Source organism: Siphateles boraxobius, unplaced genomic scaffold (genome assembly GCF_051911475.1).
Source record: "Siphateles boraxobius isolate OS27281-9 unplaced genomic scaffold, OSU_SipBor_1 25, whole genome shotgun sequence".
NCBI classification, from domain to species: Eukaryota; Metazoa; Chordata; class Actinopteri; order Cypriniformes; family Leuciscidae; genus Siphateles; species Siphateles boraxobius.
The window spans coordinates 22,759,544-22,778,530 of NW_027508866.1; the positions used below are offsets into that span (position 1 = coordinate 22,759,544).

The 18,987-nt window shown below is 37.4% G+C and overlaps 1 protein-coding gene across 1 annotated transcript in view; it reads left to right on the forward strand.

Annotated features, from left to right (window-relative positions):
• The window catches only part of galt (galactose-1-phosphate uridylyltransferase), a 133,676-nt gene that overhangs the window by 22,227 nt on the left and 92,462 nt on the right, over nucleotides 1-18,987 (forward strand). The window contains exon 6 of the mRNA XM_077243233.1: nucleotides 6,638-6,694. Within this exon, the coding sequence (XP_077099348.1) occupies nucleotides 6,638-6,694 (57 nt within the window). The remainder of the gene's footprint in view (nucleotides 1-6,637; nucleotides 6,695-18,987) is intronic.

Consider the following 18,987-nt stretch of genomic DNA (forward strand, 5'->3'; position numbering starts at 1 on the left):
GTACGAGGGCGCGCGCACGAGTAGTGGGCACGGGACCTACATATAACACCTATGATGCCCATCCAGGTCATGCAGAGAGCTCGAGAGGGGACACGGTTAGCTCTCTTGTAACGTAAAAAGAGCTAGCCGCGTGCTTGTACGTGTCCCTCGGCCTCATCCTCAGATGCGACTGCAGTGAGGCTCGTGAGCGGCAGCTGCGCGTCGGTGAGGAGGGGCAGGAGTTGTTGAAGGCTTCGAGTCGAGCCCGCAGGGTCGACAGCGGAAGCGCTTCACAGAGCTTGCAGCCCCGGAAGTGCGAGGCGTCTTAAAAAAGACACTCGCTGCTCTTTTAGAATAGGTTTTAGCAAGGTAAAGGATACGTCGCCGGATAGCGTAGCTCGCACGGATGGCTGAAGGTGGCGAAGACGGCCGGCTTCCTCAGCGCTGTCCTAAGCTGGTTGTTCGCTGTTCGACGGCGGCGGTGGCTTCACTCAGATCCAGCGATGCGAAGAGCTTGCTGAAGAGACCAAAAATCAGGGAAGTCAGCCTACAGCCCCTATGTTTATATGCTAAGCCACGCCCATTCTGGTGGGATGTGACGCTATGAAGGCGCGGGCGCTCTATATACATTTGGATGAGTCACTTCTTTCCTCTGATGAGCTAAATCCAAATTGATATTAGGCTTCTTTAATATCCAGGGAGATATAGAATTAAATTGTATTTGGTTTAAAATGTTGACATGTAGGTGCAAAGGTACTTATAGTCAGTATAATGTCTGTTGAGGAGCATCAAAATGAAGTTCTCTTATGAGAGGTTCTCTCGTATTGCGTAAGTTTAGCTTACGCTACGGGAAAGATTCATCTTCTCGAGATATTGAAGCCAAAAAATGATCCTTAAGTTTGTATTCATTGTCAACGCAGTGCAGCAGCTAGCAGACCTAGAGCAGGCCATCTCGCGTGCTCATTGGCTGCCCTGCGGGAAACTGCTGCAGCCTACCAGTGAGCCCGGCGTGACGATGAATACAAAATTAAGGATCATTTTTTGGCTTCAATATCTCGAGAAGATGAATCTTTCCCGTAGCGTAAGCTAAACTTACGCAATACGAGAGAACCTCTCGTAAGAGAACTTCATTTTGATGCTCCTCAACAGAAATTATACTGACTATAAGTACCTTTGCACCTACATGTCAACATTTTAAACCAAATACAATTTAATTCTATATCTCCCTGGATATTAAAGAAGCCTAATATCAATTTGGATTTAGCTCATCAGAGGAAAGAAGTGACTCATCCAAATGTATATAGACAGCAATATTTGGACATAAGAAGCCAATTCCCTTTTCACGTACCTATATTCACAGATGGTTCGAGGGTAGAAAATAGTGTAACGGCAGCAATGGTGACTGGACATCAACGCTATAGAATCCGTATTCCATAACAGTGCTCAATTTTCTCTGCTGAAGTACGTGCTTTACTTTTAGCTTTGGAACATATTGAAAATACTCAACAAAATGATTCTATAATTTTTACAGACTCTAAATCTTGCCTTCAAGCAATGGACATTTTAAAAATTGATCATCCTTTGGTGGACTGTATCTTAACCAAAGTGAATTATCTACTAAATCAGTTCTTCAGTATTATCTTTTGCTGGGTTCCAGGCCATGTTGGACGTTCAGAAAATGAATGCAGCTGCTAAGGAAGCTCTTGATCAGGAAGTTAATAAATGTCAAATTCCTCCTTCAGATATTAGACCGGTAATTATTCGGTACATATTAAATAAGTGGCAAAAAGAGTGCAATATGTGCAAGAATAATAAGCTATATGAAACTAATCCGGAAATTACAAACAGACTTTTAATCACTTGATCAAGTGGTCTTCACCAGATGTCGTATATGTCATACAAGTTTTACCCATGCATTTTTGCTTAAAGGTGAAGACCCAACTTTATGCATGTTTTGCATGATTCCCCTAACTGTTAAACATATTTTATTAGATTGTCCTGGCATCAAAGGTTGTATCAGCCATTGTGGGTGAAGTCACTTCTGTTTGTGTTTGAATCAAGATCCCAAACAAACCAAGTTAGCTCGCCCCTCCCTCAACGAATTCCAATTCGTCAGAATCAACTCGCTCACTAGCATGCCAATCACACATACTAAACCCCTACAATCTGATATTCGCTAGAGCTATCCGAGTTTAGTCGAGCTTCACTCATATTTTTTAAAGAATTATATAGGCGCCGTGCACGAGCGCAAAAACAAACAACACCCGCTGTTGATGATTGGTTGGAAGTTGGAACACTGTTTATTTTGATTTTGAGTGGTGGTTGTACCCATTTGTTTTTGTGTGCAGATCTCAGAGCCTAGGCTGCCTACAGAGACGCGTTTTTTTGACAGCCTGCTTATGGGGCGGGCAGCTAGCGGATCGTTAGGAAAGATTAGATGAATGTGATCATTTTTGTTTGGGCCTGAAATCGCTAGTGTAACCAAAATGAACTCTATATTGTATCTACCAAATGTATTGATGAAGCACAACAACTCTATCCGTGATCAACGGCAGGTGTAAAACAACTTCTAGTCCTGCACATATATAAATAGTAAGGGGGGACACTCATGTACTACCACACAACACAGTCAATTCCAATTAATACAAGAAAAGTGTATTCTCCAGGAGTGCAGAAATACAATAAAAATGACAGTTATGACAGTGCACAAATACCTCTCCTAATGCACTATGATGCTGTGGTATATAACAGCTACAAACTAGCAAGGAGAGCAGTGCCATCAGTTAAAATGATCTTTATAAACATAAGTACAGGGTGTATTCAAGTGGACAAAGCTGTGAGCTGGTAGCCGAAAGTTTGCAGGTTCGAACCTCTCAAGGGGCAATCACTGAGGTTTCAGCAATGAACAAAACACTTAATGACTTGCATTCTTGTGGTACTCACTTGCTTGTGTCTGTACTCTCTCAGAAAAATAACTCAAAAATATATCTTTAGGAGAACAGCGTGTTCTTTTGGGCTGTACCCTCAAAAGGACATCTTTGTACCTGATTTATCCCTAAAAGGTTCGTAATAGTACCTTAAGGGAACATATTACTTCTAAGGTTATGCACCTTGTAGGTGGAGATAAAGAATAAAGTTGTACCTTTACCTGATCCAGTGGCAAGTTGTTTTACCCCTAAAGGTGCAATTCTGTAAAGTCCACAAGACCATTGAGCAGGGCTGTCCAGTCTTGCTCCTGAAGACCATCTTCCAGCAGAGTTGAGCCCCAACCCCAATTAAACACACCTGAACCAGCTAATCAGGGTCTTCAGGATCACTAGAAACAGAGATGGTCTTATTATTGGGTGTTACGAGGGTCCGTGGCTCTTCCATTGGGCTACCAAACGTAACAGCTAACTTGGATCACGTGTGCCTTGATAGCCAATCACATTATAGCCTTGACGTCATTGAAGTTTGTTCAGAGTTGTGCGACAGTAAGTCACTGTTTGCGGATACCATAGAATGAATGAGAAATGCCATAAACTGAACCATAACTGTCGCGCAATTGTCCGTGACTTCTCAATTTTTTAAAACTATTTTTTTTGTAAACTAAAAATGGATCAATCCAATACAAATTACTAAAAACAAACATGTTGAAGATTAGCCGATGGGCTGTCGATTTATTAAATGATCATCTATTTCCTCACAAAAGTGGTTTATTCAGTGAAGTGAAGGTCCTTCATTGACATCAAAAAAAAAAAAGGCTTCTTGTCTCCTACCCTGAGTACCGCAGCATTAGCAGGTTTTGTGCTTTTTTTTTCAGCTAAGGTTGCAGGGTTGCCTTCAAGTGGCTTTGCTAGAAGCTTCCAGGCGCAGGCTAGTGTGTTGGAGGAAAAACTATGCAGGAAAATTGCTCTCCAGGATCAGGATTAGATACCCTGCCATAGAGTGTGCAATTTTTCATTTTATGGATCACAAGGGTGTTAAAGAGCACCCCTTGTGTGGTCATGGCAAAAGAAAGCACCTTCAGTGCTTTTTCTGAGCTAGCATTGCTATGGACTTACAGCATTACGGCACAGTGACCTCAGGAACTCCAGGAACACTGGATCTGTAACTTAACACCCTGTCCTAACCAGGCAAAACTCAACAAGGGATCAGATCTATCTCTTTCATGTCAATTTGAGTTATTGTCCTAACCAATTGGGATTCCGACAAGCATATTGCACTGAGTAGACCTGTGCACTGTAAAATCTCATTGGCCCAAATTATTATTCTACACAGCTGCATATTAGGGTGCTTCCTCATTTGGTTCGATTGCTTGGTCCGAAGCAGAGATTGAATGCTTGTCTTTGGAAAACTGTAGTGTTCAACGAAGTGAGGACACAATGTACTGTAACGCGCTGTTCTCTGTTGATGTTGTGAGAATGTCTCCAGTCAATTTTATCAAAGACATTTGTTAATTTCATGATGTCTTAGTATTCTTTAGTTGACAGGAATAACACTGAAATAAAGATGCATATGCAAGAAACCAATAGACTCTCATGGCAATTCGTAACTATTTTATGGTATGGCAGTTCGGTGGCTAATTCGAATTCATTTTTATGACCTCATTTGTACTTTTTCATACGATCTGCTTACACCCCACTCACGGTTAGGTTTGGGGTGGGGTTAGGGTGGACCTTCATGCATACTTTTTTGTTAAAGGGGTTATGACATGAGAAATCATATTTGCCTTGATATTTTGACATGCAAGAGGTTCTTTGTAACATTAAAACATCCAGCAAGTTTCATAGCTTAAAACGTCCTCCTCATTATAAACAAAGCATTTATTTAATCAAGCTGCAAAAATGGCTTTTTTGGATATTGTGGGATTTGTGACGTCACACGGGCAAACACATTTGCACATATGCTCTAGACTGCCTTTAGAGCAAGACATCGACGGATAGTTTTACATCATCGCATCATAGGCCCCGCCCACTAGCATTCAGACACTAAACGGCTCACACACGCCTACACTGGATCTGAGCGTTGCATCAAAAGCCAATAGAACCCATTATAAACACCAATGCTGTCTACACTGGATACCGTATACCGATTTGATTTCAGTTTCTGATGTAGTTCACACACTTCAGTCTGTCGACAACAGGACAAATGGAAGCGTAAAGCATCGTTTGCTTTGACATGTCCAGTTTAAGTAGCTCATTTGCTCATTTCTGTAGAGACTTAAGCAGGATACTAGCATCAGGAATAAATGTATGGGTTATTTTTAATGGTGTCATGGATCACATCTGAGATTTATATATTCGTTTGGAGCATTTGACTGCAGGTTGTTTTGTGTAGGAGGTGCAGTGAAATGGAGAGTTTACAAATAAACTTTTGTTGACCGATGAAGCAGTCAGCTGTGTCTGACAGCAGCTACCTCACAAACCCGCAAATAAACAATTTCATAAGGCTTTGTCTGTAAATGACATAAATTAATATGGATACAATTTTCAAAACACTTGTCCTTAGCCTTTTCTCAAGGCCGCAGAAGCATGGGTTTTGTGTTTAGTTACACACTTCATTCCACCCGGCGTTCTTTGTTTTTTTCTTATTTATTTAAATCCAGATAATTGATTAAAGTACCCCTGTGGTGAAAATAAAGTTTTTAATGTTGTTTATATGTCGATGTGGTGTTTTAATATGCTTTAAGTGAAACCATGTGTAAATTCATCAGTCAACACCATTGCACCAACACCATTGCACCAAATACAAAAAGTATTTACTCCTTAAAACTGCAGTGAACCAAAGACAGTCTCAAAAACACGATTTGAAATTGCTGGCGTTTCTGACACCACAAACTACCGTGTAACCAATCAGATCAACGTGTGACCGTCAACCAGTTGATCTCTGAGCTGGTGTGAGTGGAGGTGGGGGCTAATTTGCATATTCATAGAATTCATACTTAATTAGGCAAGGGTGTAGAGTTACATTCAAGCTATTTTAAGGCATAATTAAAAAAAATTCAAGGAAAAAACATTTAAATATGTTATTTTGGTGATCAAAGATGAGTTTTAAGGGATAAAATTATTTACTACATTTGTTTTTTTTGTGCATAAAACTTTATTAACATTATAAGTGGACCTCAAGGAACATATAAAAGTAATAGTAATAAAAAAAAATCCAAGTTGAAACAAATAATTATCATTAATTCAGGGTACATTAAAGTTCAGTCCAATCGGAGAAGCATCTACTGGGACGTTGCTATATTTTTCCCACTGGAGACTATCGGTCACCAACTCCTCCGGATAACACCGGTGGTTATCTCCCCTTTCTGTTAAACACATCAGAGTACGTGTTTCGCCTTTGCAATTTACAGACCCTGAAGAGTGGTGACTTTACTCGAGTCAATATTTATCAAGTGGAGTAGTCAAGGACAGATCCTGCCCAAATCCTTTTATATCACCCTTGAGGGAGGTGCCAGGAAGTCTTAAAACTCCCTCCGACAGGATGTTTCCTCTCAAACAGCAACATGTGCTCTGATCTCTTCATGTCTTAATAAGAGAGTGCATGTTTTGTCTGCACCTGTCTGTCTGCAGCATGTTTTGGTTTGTTTCTGTAAGCTTGTATAACGTTTGCTGTGGCTTGTTATGTCTGGGTTCTTTGACAGGACGTAATTTCTCTTTCTCTTGTGTTTCAGATCTTTGAGAATAAAGGAGCCACGATGGGCTGTTCAAATCCCCATCCTCACTGTCAGGTACACCGTAACCTTGTTACTTCATTGTTGTCCTCTTTTTCTGCCTCATTCTGCCCCTCCTCCCAATTAGCGTTTGCCCCTGTCGAATCTCTGAGGCAGAAAGCCCTAGAATGCCTTTCTAAAGATTAAGACGAATCCGCTGCAGTCTTCGACCATCTGGAATCCTCTTTTTTGTTTTAGGCTGGAATAAGGCTTTAAAGGGATAGTTTACTGTAAGATGAAAAATTAGCCCATGATTTACACACCCTCAAGTCATCCTAGGTGTATATAACTTTCTTCTTCTTCTCAGTTATATTAAAAAATACCCTGGCTCTTCCAAGCTTTATAAGGGCAGTGAATGGCCGGTTTCTGATTTGAAGTCAAAGTGCATCTATCCTTGATAAAAGTGTAGCTATCCATCATAAAAGCGCATCTATCCATGATAAAAGCGCATCTATCCATGATAAAAGCGCATCTATCCATGATAAAAGTGCTCCACACAGCTCTGGGGGGTAAATAAAGGCCTTCGGAAGCGAAGCGATGCATTCGTGTAAGACAAATATCCATATTTAAAACTTTATAAAGTAAAATAACTAGCTTCCGGCCAAACATACATAGGGATCCCAATTGGACTAAAGCACTTACAACTTATGTGAGTAATGCGACAAACTGCTTTTATTTACACTATGCCATGACGCACTCGCTACTTCCGACGTCATAAGTTGCGCTTTATACGCAAGTAGACTGCATATGTTCATTTGGCCGGAAGCTAGAATTTTACTTTATAAAGTTTTAAATATGAATATTTTTTTTTACACAAATCCATCGCTTCACTTCAGAAGGCCTTTATTAACCCACCAGAGCTGTGTGGAGCACTTTTATCATGGATAGATGAAATTTGATGATGAATAGATGCACTTTTATGATGCATAGATGCAGTTTTATGATGGATAGATGCAGTTTTATGGACTTCAAAACAGCCATTCACTGCCATTATAAAGCTTGGAAGTGTTTGAGTTCGTCTGAAAGAAGAAAGTCAAATACACCTAGGATGGCTTGAGGGTGAGTAAATCATGGGGTAATTTTCATTTTTGGTTGAACTATCCCTTTAACTGTCACCTCAGCGGAGAGTCTGCTGACGAGACGGGCTAATGCAAGCCTGAGCTTGGAAAGCCTGTAGACTCCAATTAGCAAACTAGAGATTTTCTAGGAAAAGACTTCAATAAAGCCGTATTCCCGCTAGAAAATGACTCTCGGTCTCAGAGTCAAGCGGGATGACAAAGGGGCGGAAAATGTCTCTGCTTTTATCAGTTTCATAGCGTGTGCGTTTTATTGACATCTTCATGTTTCTGCTCTGACTCGGAGCTGCAAGGAACTTGTTTCCTCTCGTTTCCCTTTTCCAGGCTGTCTGTCTCCCCCTTGGTTCTTCTAAGCACAGGAAGCCTGTCACTGTCTTGCCGTGACAGCGCAGCAAGACAAACTCGCTGGGTCTGCCACACACTGAGCTCTCTCTCTCACTCAATTCATTAAGTGCTGATGTACGGCTGTGGTTTCCACTAGGGGGCAGTAGAGGATTTTGAGATGGTTTGACATAAAGCTCCTTTTAAAGACGCTGACACAAACCAATCACGTTTTCCCTATAATACTCTCTTTTTAATAAACCATACCTGAGGAATGTAGGTTTACTAGTCATACCATAGATTTATAGTTTGCCACCTTTCATTTTTCTCTCAGCCTCCTCAAATCTGATCTCTGGTGCCGATGTACTGAACTAACTTGTTAGGTTGTGATTGATATAGTTTAGTTGGCTGGGGTCTGGGGAAAGTAAACCTAATCAGAAGTTGTGAGATTGTTTGTATTTTTTATTTGTAATGCAGCAACTATAATAAATGCAAATGTAAATGCCCCCGACTGACACCATCGGTTAAGCCTAGCAAGTGTTTCCAACTTGTGTTATCATTAACAGAAACGGAATAAAATTGTAACTGAAATAAAAATAAAATGCATGATAAAAACAAAGTATTTTCATCACAATTAAATTACATAAAAATGGACATGACGTGATTTTACTTTTTTTTACTTTACTTTTAGTTTTTCATATTATAAAACTTAAAACCTTAACAATCCTCCTGCAATAAGCATTTCAATTTTCTAGATGGCAACAGTGTTTAGTATTATTTATATACTGTTATATTCATGCTGTTTTGAATTAGCTTTTATTTGAATTTTAGTTAAGTTTTTTATGTGCTTTTGTCATTTTTAATATATTTTTAAAAAATATTTCTGTGTAGCTTTAATTAATTTAATTTCAGTTTTATTTTTGTAATAATTTTGCTACTTCAGCTTAACTGAAAATAAGAAATGAAATAAAATATGTTAAGGTTTTACGTTTTTCGTCTAATATTTATGTTTTATTTCAGTTAATGACTGCACTGAATTATTAATTTTTTTCTGGCTTAATTTTTCAAGTGCAATCAGCTTGGATATTCAAGCCATTACAACTTAAATCACATAATTTGTAATGTGATTTAAGTTGTAAAGGCTTGATTATCCAAGCTGGGCATTGCTGACTTTTAAGTTAAAAATTGCTTAACTTATTTTGTTGAGTTAAAAACATGTTGTCATAACTCATGGATCATATATTTTTTTACATTGTGATTTTTAATAGTATTAATTAACAATAATTTAGCAATAGCAATAATAAAAAGACTGTGTTGAGAACACATAACTTAGACAGCCTAAAAATACTAACACTAATGATGCTAAAATTAGCTAAAATAAACTTAAAACTAGAAAACACTAAAAAATAATAGGCTACAAAAAAAAAGCAAAATAAAAAACAAATCAAAAATGTACATAAAATCTAAATTAAAAATCTAAAAGTCAAATTTGTACTTGTCTCTGCATATTAATCTGGGACAGGACAAAATATTTGAATATTTTTTTCCTAAACGTTAATAGACCCAGCACATTAGACTAGTTTCCTAGGCAACAGCTCATCCATGCATCACAGTGTCAGTATGACAACACATCCACCCCTCGTCCCAGTATGTGCTGGACGTGACATCAATCACCGACCTCCAACATAAATCACCCTTGCAGCGCACACGGGCTCAGCCAAGATTACATCAGCCGTAAGCCCCTCTTAAGTTTCTCATATGATTTTATCAATGGACGCAGCTAAATATGAGTAAATAAATCCCACTCCCAGTACGTGTGTGGCCCTCCGCGGAGAGACCGGAGCTCTGTGTGGCTTAGGTCTATGTCAGCCGGCAGGAGTTGAGCTTTACCCAGCATGCCCTGGGAGAGATGGATAAGCCGCATGTATCCAGCTGCCCACCTTCTCCGGGATGAGAGTATTTGCGGAGAGGGAGCGAGCGAGAGCTGTGTGATCTGTGTCTTTTTCTCTCTCTCTGTCCCACGCTTTCTCATATCATCCGTAACCACCCACCCCTGAGCAAACCCTAAACATCAGCTCAGAAAACAGACTCGTGGTTCTCTCAGAGTGATTATATTGATGCTGTTTTGTGAAATTTAAAACAATTCATCTCAGGGACTTTTCGCACTTTTTCGTCTCATTTAAGAGCTCGTATGAATTTTAGCTTATGTGTGAATGGTTAAATGAAATTGGACCCTTTAAAGCAAACTAAACCGAGACTCTTGTGATATATATTATAAATAATAACAAAAAGAATAATTATAATTAATATAGTGTTTATGAGTTCCACAAAAACAACAACATTGTGCTAGTAAGTTTCAGGAGTCGTTTTAACCAGTCTAAATGCAACGTTAATTGATTACTATGTTTATCTGAGTGCATAATAATTATCATCATCATTATAATTATTATTTTGCTAATATTCAAGTGGATCTGGTCCACAAACACTTACACAAAAGATAAATAAATAAATAAATATTGAATGGAAAATGGACTTAAACCCTGCAGCTAATGGACCTAAAAAGTAAAGAAAAACATCTGAAGCATCTTTTAAGGTCAGGGACAGTTTAAATGAACTTTTTGGTCCACTTAAAGCTGTCCGTTTGGTTTGTGATTGCACTCTTAACCCTGTAATGCAAATTGATTCGTCACGGTATGACCTTTTAGCTTCTGTGTCCTCAAAGTCTTGTGTGAGCGTGGCATTAGTCATATATCACTCATATATTACCACTACAAACCCCTTTAAACCAACCCAGCTTGGATGTTTAGCTTCAACTCAAGTTCACTTTTAGGCTCACTTATAATGTGTAATGTGAACACAAACCAGGTTCACTTTTTTCACATTTGCATAATTACAAATGTTTTGTCATCACCATATTAAAGTACTGATGACTTATATTGACAGAGAAGTAGATAGAATTATAATATACAATACATGCTTGACTAAGTATGCATTTATTTTATCCAAAATACAGCAAAAACAGTAATATTGTGAAATGTTATTACAATTTAAAATAACCATTTTCTATTTGAATATATTTTAAAAGGCCATTGGCTCTGACAATTAGAAGATATTGAAATGCTATGATAAAAAAAATTATATATTTTATGACTTATATAGGGCATAATTGTTAATTGATAACTACGAAGGGAATATATGCATTTAAAGCGGTCTTCTCAAGTAATTTGACAAACTTCTGGTTAAAGCCACGGCACTTACTGTTTTATCCAAATACAGATATGAATAATTCTGAGAGACAGATACAGAATCGCAGATCGCTGCACACCCCTACAGTCAACATGATTCATCACAATGTTAGGATTGTAGATTTAAGTGAAAACAGAAACATTTAACACATTGTTAACAATACTAATACACAATTTCCCCAAATTTGATGGCTGATTGCTAACCAAATTAGTGTTCTCATGGTTGATTCATTAAATTCACTGGTAGACAAATCCACTGATGGTAATTTTACTTTGTTTGCGTAAAATTCGCGTAGAACCTCTCAAGAAGAGGGATATTTTCACAGAGGATTTGAAATCCACTGTACAGTTCACACAGTTTATCCGACTCTGAGGAGCCACAGCAAACAACATGTCTCGATGGACAATTTTGGTAAAATTAGAATAAATGAAGAGTCTGAATTTAGAAGAATCTTCTCTTCTCTTTTTATGATCCAACTCTATTTCCTAAACCAACTCCAGTGACGGCATCTCTGGTTTATCCCTGCATAAACACACATTGTGTATAATGTCGTCTTATCTATGAATTTACATACACAGCTGGACCGATAGCAGAGAAATGGCACGGAGAGAGAGATTGCCGGTCAGAAGTGAGGTGCGATTGACGTTCTCTTGGATCTCCGGCTGATGCTTTTTCGAAACGGCAAGCCAATCTACCGCTCTCCATGGGCTCTGACACAAGCAGGAAATAAATAGTGTATGCATACCTCAGGAAACGTCAATCATCTGAGCCATCTGTTAATAACAGACGTATACAAACTCTGGAGAACTGTAGCATCCCCAAATATCGCCTGTGGGTCAGGCCTGAAAATCATAGCACCACGCTTCTTTTTAATGTCTCTGATGCTGTCACTGCTAGCACATTTACTGACTGTGAGACGTGTTTCTTTATGTTTTTCTCCTTCACTGTTCTAGAGAATAATGGACTGCTGTCTGCCGTTTTATTTAACAGAGGTTCATAAGCGCGGCCTCTAGGGCTCCGTGACGGGTGCGTGAAGACTGCCCGATTAGTCCATCCCTCGTTCCTGAATCCTCCTTTATCACTCCTGACATCCAAATCAGCAGCCAGAATACTGAGGAGATGCACGTATAGCGCCACACACACCGCTGACCAATCGGACTCGGCTTGTTTAAAGTCATGCCAGATTCGCACGATATTACCTCAGAGAGAGAGAGAGAGAGAGAGAGCGAGCGCGAGAGAGAGAACAGAAAACAGTACTGCAAGGAATGGACACTGACAGTAAACCTGGACAAAACCACAGTCATGGTGAAGGCCAGGTCTGGGAAACATTTACCAGTACACATATGGAGGAGAAGTCTTAGAACACAGGACTAGCTACACTTACCTGAGTGTTGAGATCTTAGCATCAGGGGGCTTTAGTCTAGCTCTAAAGGCCTTGAATGAGAGGGCTTGAGGGCATTTTATGCCATCAAATCAAAATAAAAGGTCTTTCGATCATTAAAACAGTTCTACTGTATGGGATCAATATTTTATAGAAAGATTACAGCTGGAATTTGTAAATAAAAAACATTCTAAGGGTAAATAAAGGCACTTCTAACAATGCCTGTAGCAAAGACTATAGAACACTGGTATTGTTTTGAATGGGAAAAGTGCAACGCTCAATATGGCGTAATAAGTCCCGCCTTCTAAATAAGAGCCACTCGGCGATTGGTAAAGTCATCGCGTCACTGCAGCTGCCGCTAGAAGCTCGTTCCTATAGAAATGGTCAGGCGCGCTTCCACGGCGCGAAAATGTCTTTTTCTGTCATGATTCGAGCGAGACAACATTTATGAGACCGTTGTTGTCAGATTTAATTGGTAATTTCAAATACGAAATTCAAACGTAAGCTTGGCGAACAATTTAGTAGCTGCACTTTCTTGACTGAAATAGATGTCCGAGAGGGTTTCTAAGATGGCCGCCGAGAGAAATTACTTGTCTTAAAGGGACTTTGCCTGTAGGGCTGAACTGGGGTTATACCCCTTAAGCTTGGTTTATACTCGCCGCGTCCACAAGAGCGCGAAGATATGCACGGCAAAAATTACATCATTGCTGTGTGGGCGGTCGTCCGTGTTTAGTGCGCAAGACCCTATTTTGGCCCTGTCCCAAATGGCACACTTCATATGCACTTATGGTCTTGTGGACTTACATTGGCTGCCGCATGCGTGTATCCGGTAAGTCAATGAGACTGTAGGGTGTCCCATTTGTCATTTTAGATAGGGTGCCACTTGGGGCAGGACCTTTGTGTGGCAGTGTACACAATATTTTTTTGTAACTTTGTGCGCGGCTCCACTTCTAAGGATGCATGGCTTCGAACCGTTTCTGGCCGAGAAGGTCCATCTGTACCATCTCACAGGCACTCAGTTTGCACTTGTCCAAATTAATTGCTTACATTAATTATTATTGCTAATTTTAATTGTTTGCAAAATGAGTCTGCAATAGCAGAAATTAGCCTTTTTAATGATAATAAAAGTCCAAATTTAATAAAAATGGTTAGTGAAATTATATTAATTCAGTTTTATACATATGTTCTCATATCCATATATTTTGTTCTAATGTCACAAGTAATAATCCCAAGGTTTATTTGATTTTACACGATTCTTTGGCGTGGGTTTGGTGAAGTGTACTAAAATAAACATCGTCACGTGTGCACCTTCTTCTCACCGCTGCTTCCTAATGGTTCAGAGGAGGATTACTCTGAGTCGCCCCCTGTGGTTTCAAAGAATAGTACAACAGCGAGCACGTCAAGTATAAAAGCCTCGTCCGTTTGGGGAGGAGCGTGTGCTGTCAGTGGAGACAGATGAAAGTATAAACAAGGCTTTAAATATTGACATACAAACAAGAGCTGTTCAATTCTGGCATCCGATACTGAATCTATTACTGTAAATACAAAGCCCTCCTGGCCAATGAAACCCACACGGTATCTCATCCTCAACTTAAATCACGATTATATTTAAAGTCTAACTTCAACCACAACCCTGCCATTTATAAAAAGACTGACGAACATCTAAAGTATAATTATGATGAAAACAAAATAAAACAAATTTGACCTACAAACAAAAACTCAGTGTTTTCCGGCCCCAAATATAACCATAAAATTGGCAAATTGCTTATTAAATAAATCATTAAAAGAAATACATTATTTTAAAATATCGACCATGACTTAGAAACAGAGAAAGGAAGACATAAAAATCCTGGAAAGAACAATAGAACAGAGAATATACAGACACTGTGGTTTGAAGCAAAACGAGGATGATAAACACTTTCTTCTTGGCTGTCCCAAGTATACCACTACAAGGGGAATATTTTTTTGACAATTTGCAGCCCTAAAATCTAAAATCACACTCAGTCTTTACTTTAAAGACTCGGAGAGGATGACATGAAAGTACACTACCGGTCAAAAGTTTTAGATCGGTAAGATTTTTAATGTTTTTAAAAGAAGTCTCTTCTGCTCACCAAGGCTGCATTAATTTGATAATATCAAAAACAAAAACAGTAATAATTTGAAATATTATGACAATTTAAAATTACTGTTTTTTATTTTAGTATATTTTAAAATGTAATTTATTCCTCTGATGAAAGCTGAATTTTCAGCATCATTACTCCAGTCTTCAGTGTCACATGATCCTTCAGAAATCATTTTAATATGCTGATTTTATTAAAAATCATTAGTATTTTCAATGTTGTACAATTTTTTTTCAGATTTCTTTGTCGAAAAGAAAGTTCATAAGAACAAAATTACCTCACACACAATACAAGATTGTTAATCCTTTTAATTTGTTTGCTATACTTTACATATTCTTTATTTTATTCTAATTACTTATAATTAATATTAGGATAGATATATTGTATGCTGTTTTCTATATTATCGACTGGTCCTCTTCTGTTTCTTTTTCTTTTATTACTTTGGTGGTGTAATTCCATTCTGTATTTAAATATACTTATTTAAAATGCTTTGGCAATACTATATTCCTAATGTCATGCCAATAAAGCAACTTGAACTTGAGAGATAGATAGGGAGAGAGATGGGCTTTATGATTTCACATGACGCAAAGGATTTTATGCCATTTTAGATATTTAATTGGAATTCTTGGGAAAATGGACTCGATTAAACGAGTGTTTTTTTCGAGTGTCTACTGGGACTTAATGTTTAATGCATAAGCGCACCGGCCTCATTTTCAATAGCTCTCTGAGAAAAGTGCTTACCTGTGTGAACTTTCCTAGCCTCAAAGGTTGCGTGGAGCTCGGAGGGAATAGCGCTGTCATTAAGTACACATAACTAAAGGCCTTCATGTGGACGGCGTGAAGGCAATTATGAAAATGATGATACCGAGAGGGCTTTTTAAAGTAGTCATCACCTCGGGCTGGAGAACCTGTTGACTTGCTGTACTCAAACACCCCCACTTGAGGTGCGCTCTCATTGACAGGGTTTCACAACCCCAAAAAATGACCAGAAGGCTTTTATCTTCAGCGGGTCTTGTTCATGAAACATGAGAGGAATGGTATTCTGTACAATCATTTGTAATGCAGGGTATGGCTTATGCTTAGTCACTCACTTTTAGCTTCACTTATAATTTATAAGGTGAACACAAACCAGGTTCACTTTATTTTCACATTTGCATAATTCCAAATATGTTTTGTCATTACCATGAAGTACAGATGACATGCATGATCGACAGTTAAGTAGATAGAATTATGATTTAATATACAGTGTATGCTACTATTCAAAAGTTTATGGCCAGTAAGATTCTTTATAACAGCTGTAAGTGACTAATAGTCATGTGACAAAGATGAGAACAATTGAACTTTATGCAAATGAGAAGAATGTCTATCAATCGTAAAATACCTTTAAACTGTTATTTGTTATTTTCTTAGCGTAATCTTTTCATTGTTAACTAAAACTAGTAAAAGAAAAGTTTCATTAATTGAAATAAAACAAATAATATATTAATATTGGAAGGAGAAACTAAAAACATAAATGTTGCCTTGGCAACTATAACTGAAATATATGGAAGCTTGTTTCTGCCATTGAATAAAAAATATAAAAGGTAGTCGAGTTCATTTCTCAGTATTGCGAGATATAAAATTCTGAGAAAAAAAGTTGCAACTGCCAGTGTATATCTTGGAATTCTGAGAAAAAAAGTCCAAATTGCAAGATATAGAAACAAACTCACAGTTGCAACTTGCAAGAAAAAAACTCTGAATTGCGAGATTAAAAAGACAAAATTACCTATTAACTGAAAATAAAAAAGTAAAGCTGAATAAAATGTAAGCTACACAGTAGCTTATAAAAAAAAGATAAATACAAAAGCACATTATAACTAAAGCTTAAACTATATCAAAATGAAAACTGAATATAAAAAATAAAAGCACATTTGAACTTTTTTTCAAAATAGTGTAGAAATAACATTATATAACACTGTTTCTATCTAAGTTGTCATGTTTAATGCAAGTCAATTAAGGTTTTTGCAAAAACAAAAACAATTACATTTCCAAATGTCTTAGTATTTTAGTAATTTTGATAATAAATACATTAAAGAGAGTTCTTGCAAAATCTTTTTACACAGACTTTATGTGGACTTTTAACAGTCTTTTTTAGATACTTTTTTTAACCCTTAAATGCATGAATGTTTCTCCAATCATTATTACATGTTCGAGTCTTCAGTGACCCAAATCTATATCTAACAGGGATGGATCTCTAACTGGCGTAATAGTATAAAACTCTCCTGATTTAAACGGTAATGACAAAAATAATAAAATAAAGCATATTTTGTTACCTTTTAGTTTGAGTATCCTAACTGTCCTCATCAGAGCTCATTTCCCAGTACATTCAGCATCTGGCTCATATTCACAATCTTAACCATATTCTGAAAGCTATATTTTTCAACATCTTCAAAATCAATATTTTGATCGCTGACAGCTCCTTCACCAGATCCCTCATCTAGTGACAGTGACACTAATATTTGAAAGCGTTCAGTACTTGCTCCGCGGTAAATTACTGAGTCATTTCAAGTTGTGCTGATGACACTTCCTATTCTTTTGTTTTCTGCCTGCGGTAACTATGAGTGAAACTATTACATACATCGGGTCGATATTCCCTTAAATGAAGACTCATATTCATAAGGCTCGTTTGGAATTATATTTGTTTATTGTATCATTATGATACACTAAGAAGATCTGTCTCATACTATCTGTAAATGTTTTGCGCTGAAGATTAAGTGGCGGCGGCGCTGATTTACCTAAGCATATTTTTACGAACAATTTACACAGACATTTGCTCTGCTTATGTTTCATAAATGAGGCTTGATGTTACACAGTTTTGCACTAACCAAATCTTAATTGCCTAATTATTGGTGAACAGCAGGTGTGCTTCTGCTTCACAGTTTCCCACAATATCAGGGAAACACGAATTGGAAAAACATCTTTGAAAGCCGTCCAACAGTGATTCATATTCTGTAAACTCTGAATCCTTCAGTCTTCTTTAAGCCTCCTATATTCATCTGCTTTTAATGTAGACACCAGCCACTTCTGAGCGCCCCTGCAGAAATCACCCTAAATATGATGAGGTGATCGAAGATGTGACCCACGAGTAATGATTCATTTTCTTATCAAAATCCATCATTTTCAGAAAACCAAGCACGCTCAGACATTCTGGCCCACTGTCTCGAAAAGCAGAATAAACACGGACAAACAAAGTGCTGCTCGGTTCCAGATGTTTGTTGGAAATGGGTCTTGTTGCTGAGGGCTTTAGAAAGAACAACCTTGATTTTTTTCTCAGCTGTGTTATAAAAGTGAACTGCAGGGGGGAAACACATCATCTACATCCCTAAATAAAGCAGCGATGTTGGGTGTAAGTCATTTTCATTGTTTCTTCTGATGATTTCAACACTATTGGCCCTAAGTGTTTGTTTTAACTCTATAGCATGTTTTGAAACTTTATAGTATAACTGATTTCGCGGGTCATTTTTTGATTTTACTGATATTTAAAATCCAGATGGAATTAAGTATTGACCCTATTTACTTTCTTTGTGATTACTGTTATTCTAAATAATAAAATAATATTATTAAATATAATTATTTATTATATATTATTCATTTTAATTGTTTAAATTAAATGGTTATAGAAGGTTAAATATGAAAATAACACACATATATAAATAGTATAACATTAAACCTCAGGATTCCATTTACTATTCACCCACAATTCTGTTGCCCACTTTTCATAATACATGTTTTATCTTATTGATTATTTCACTCTGAGATATGACACATTTCTAAAATGGCTTACTGACAGTGTTTTATGACCTTAACATGACCTTAAAGAGAAATCACAAGGATTTATTTCTTGCTGGTTGGGCTGCATGATTAATCGAAATAAAAACAAAATTGCAAAGTGCTTATCAGCTAAAGAAGCTTTAAGGGCTTTGTGCCATTTTCTATCAAAATAAAAGTTTGATGGTTTAACATTAAAAAAAAATTAAGAAACAAAGAATTATAAATATTGGTATTATTATTTTATAGCTGTAAAGTAAAAAAAAAAATATTTCTTAAATACTAGATTTACAGTGAAATATTACAATAGCGATATTTCTTATTTTCTTTTTTCTTATTTCTTATTAATAATAATCATAA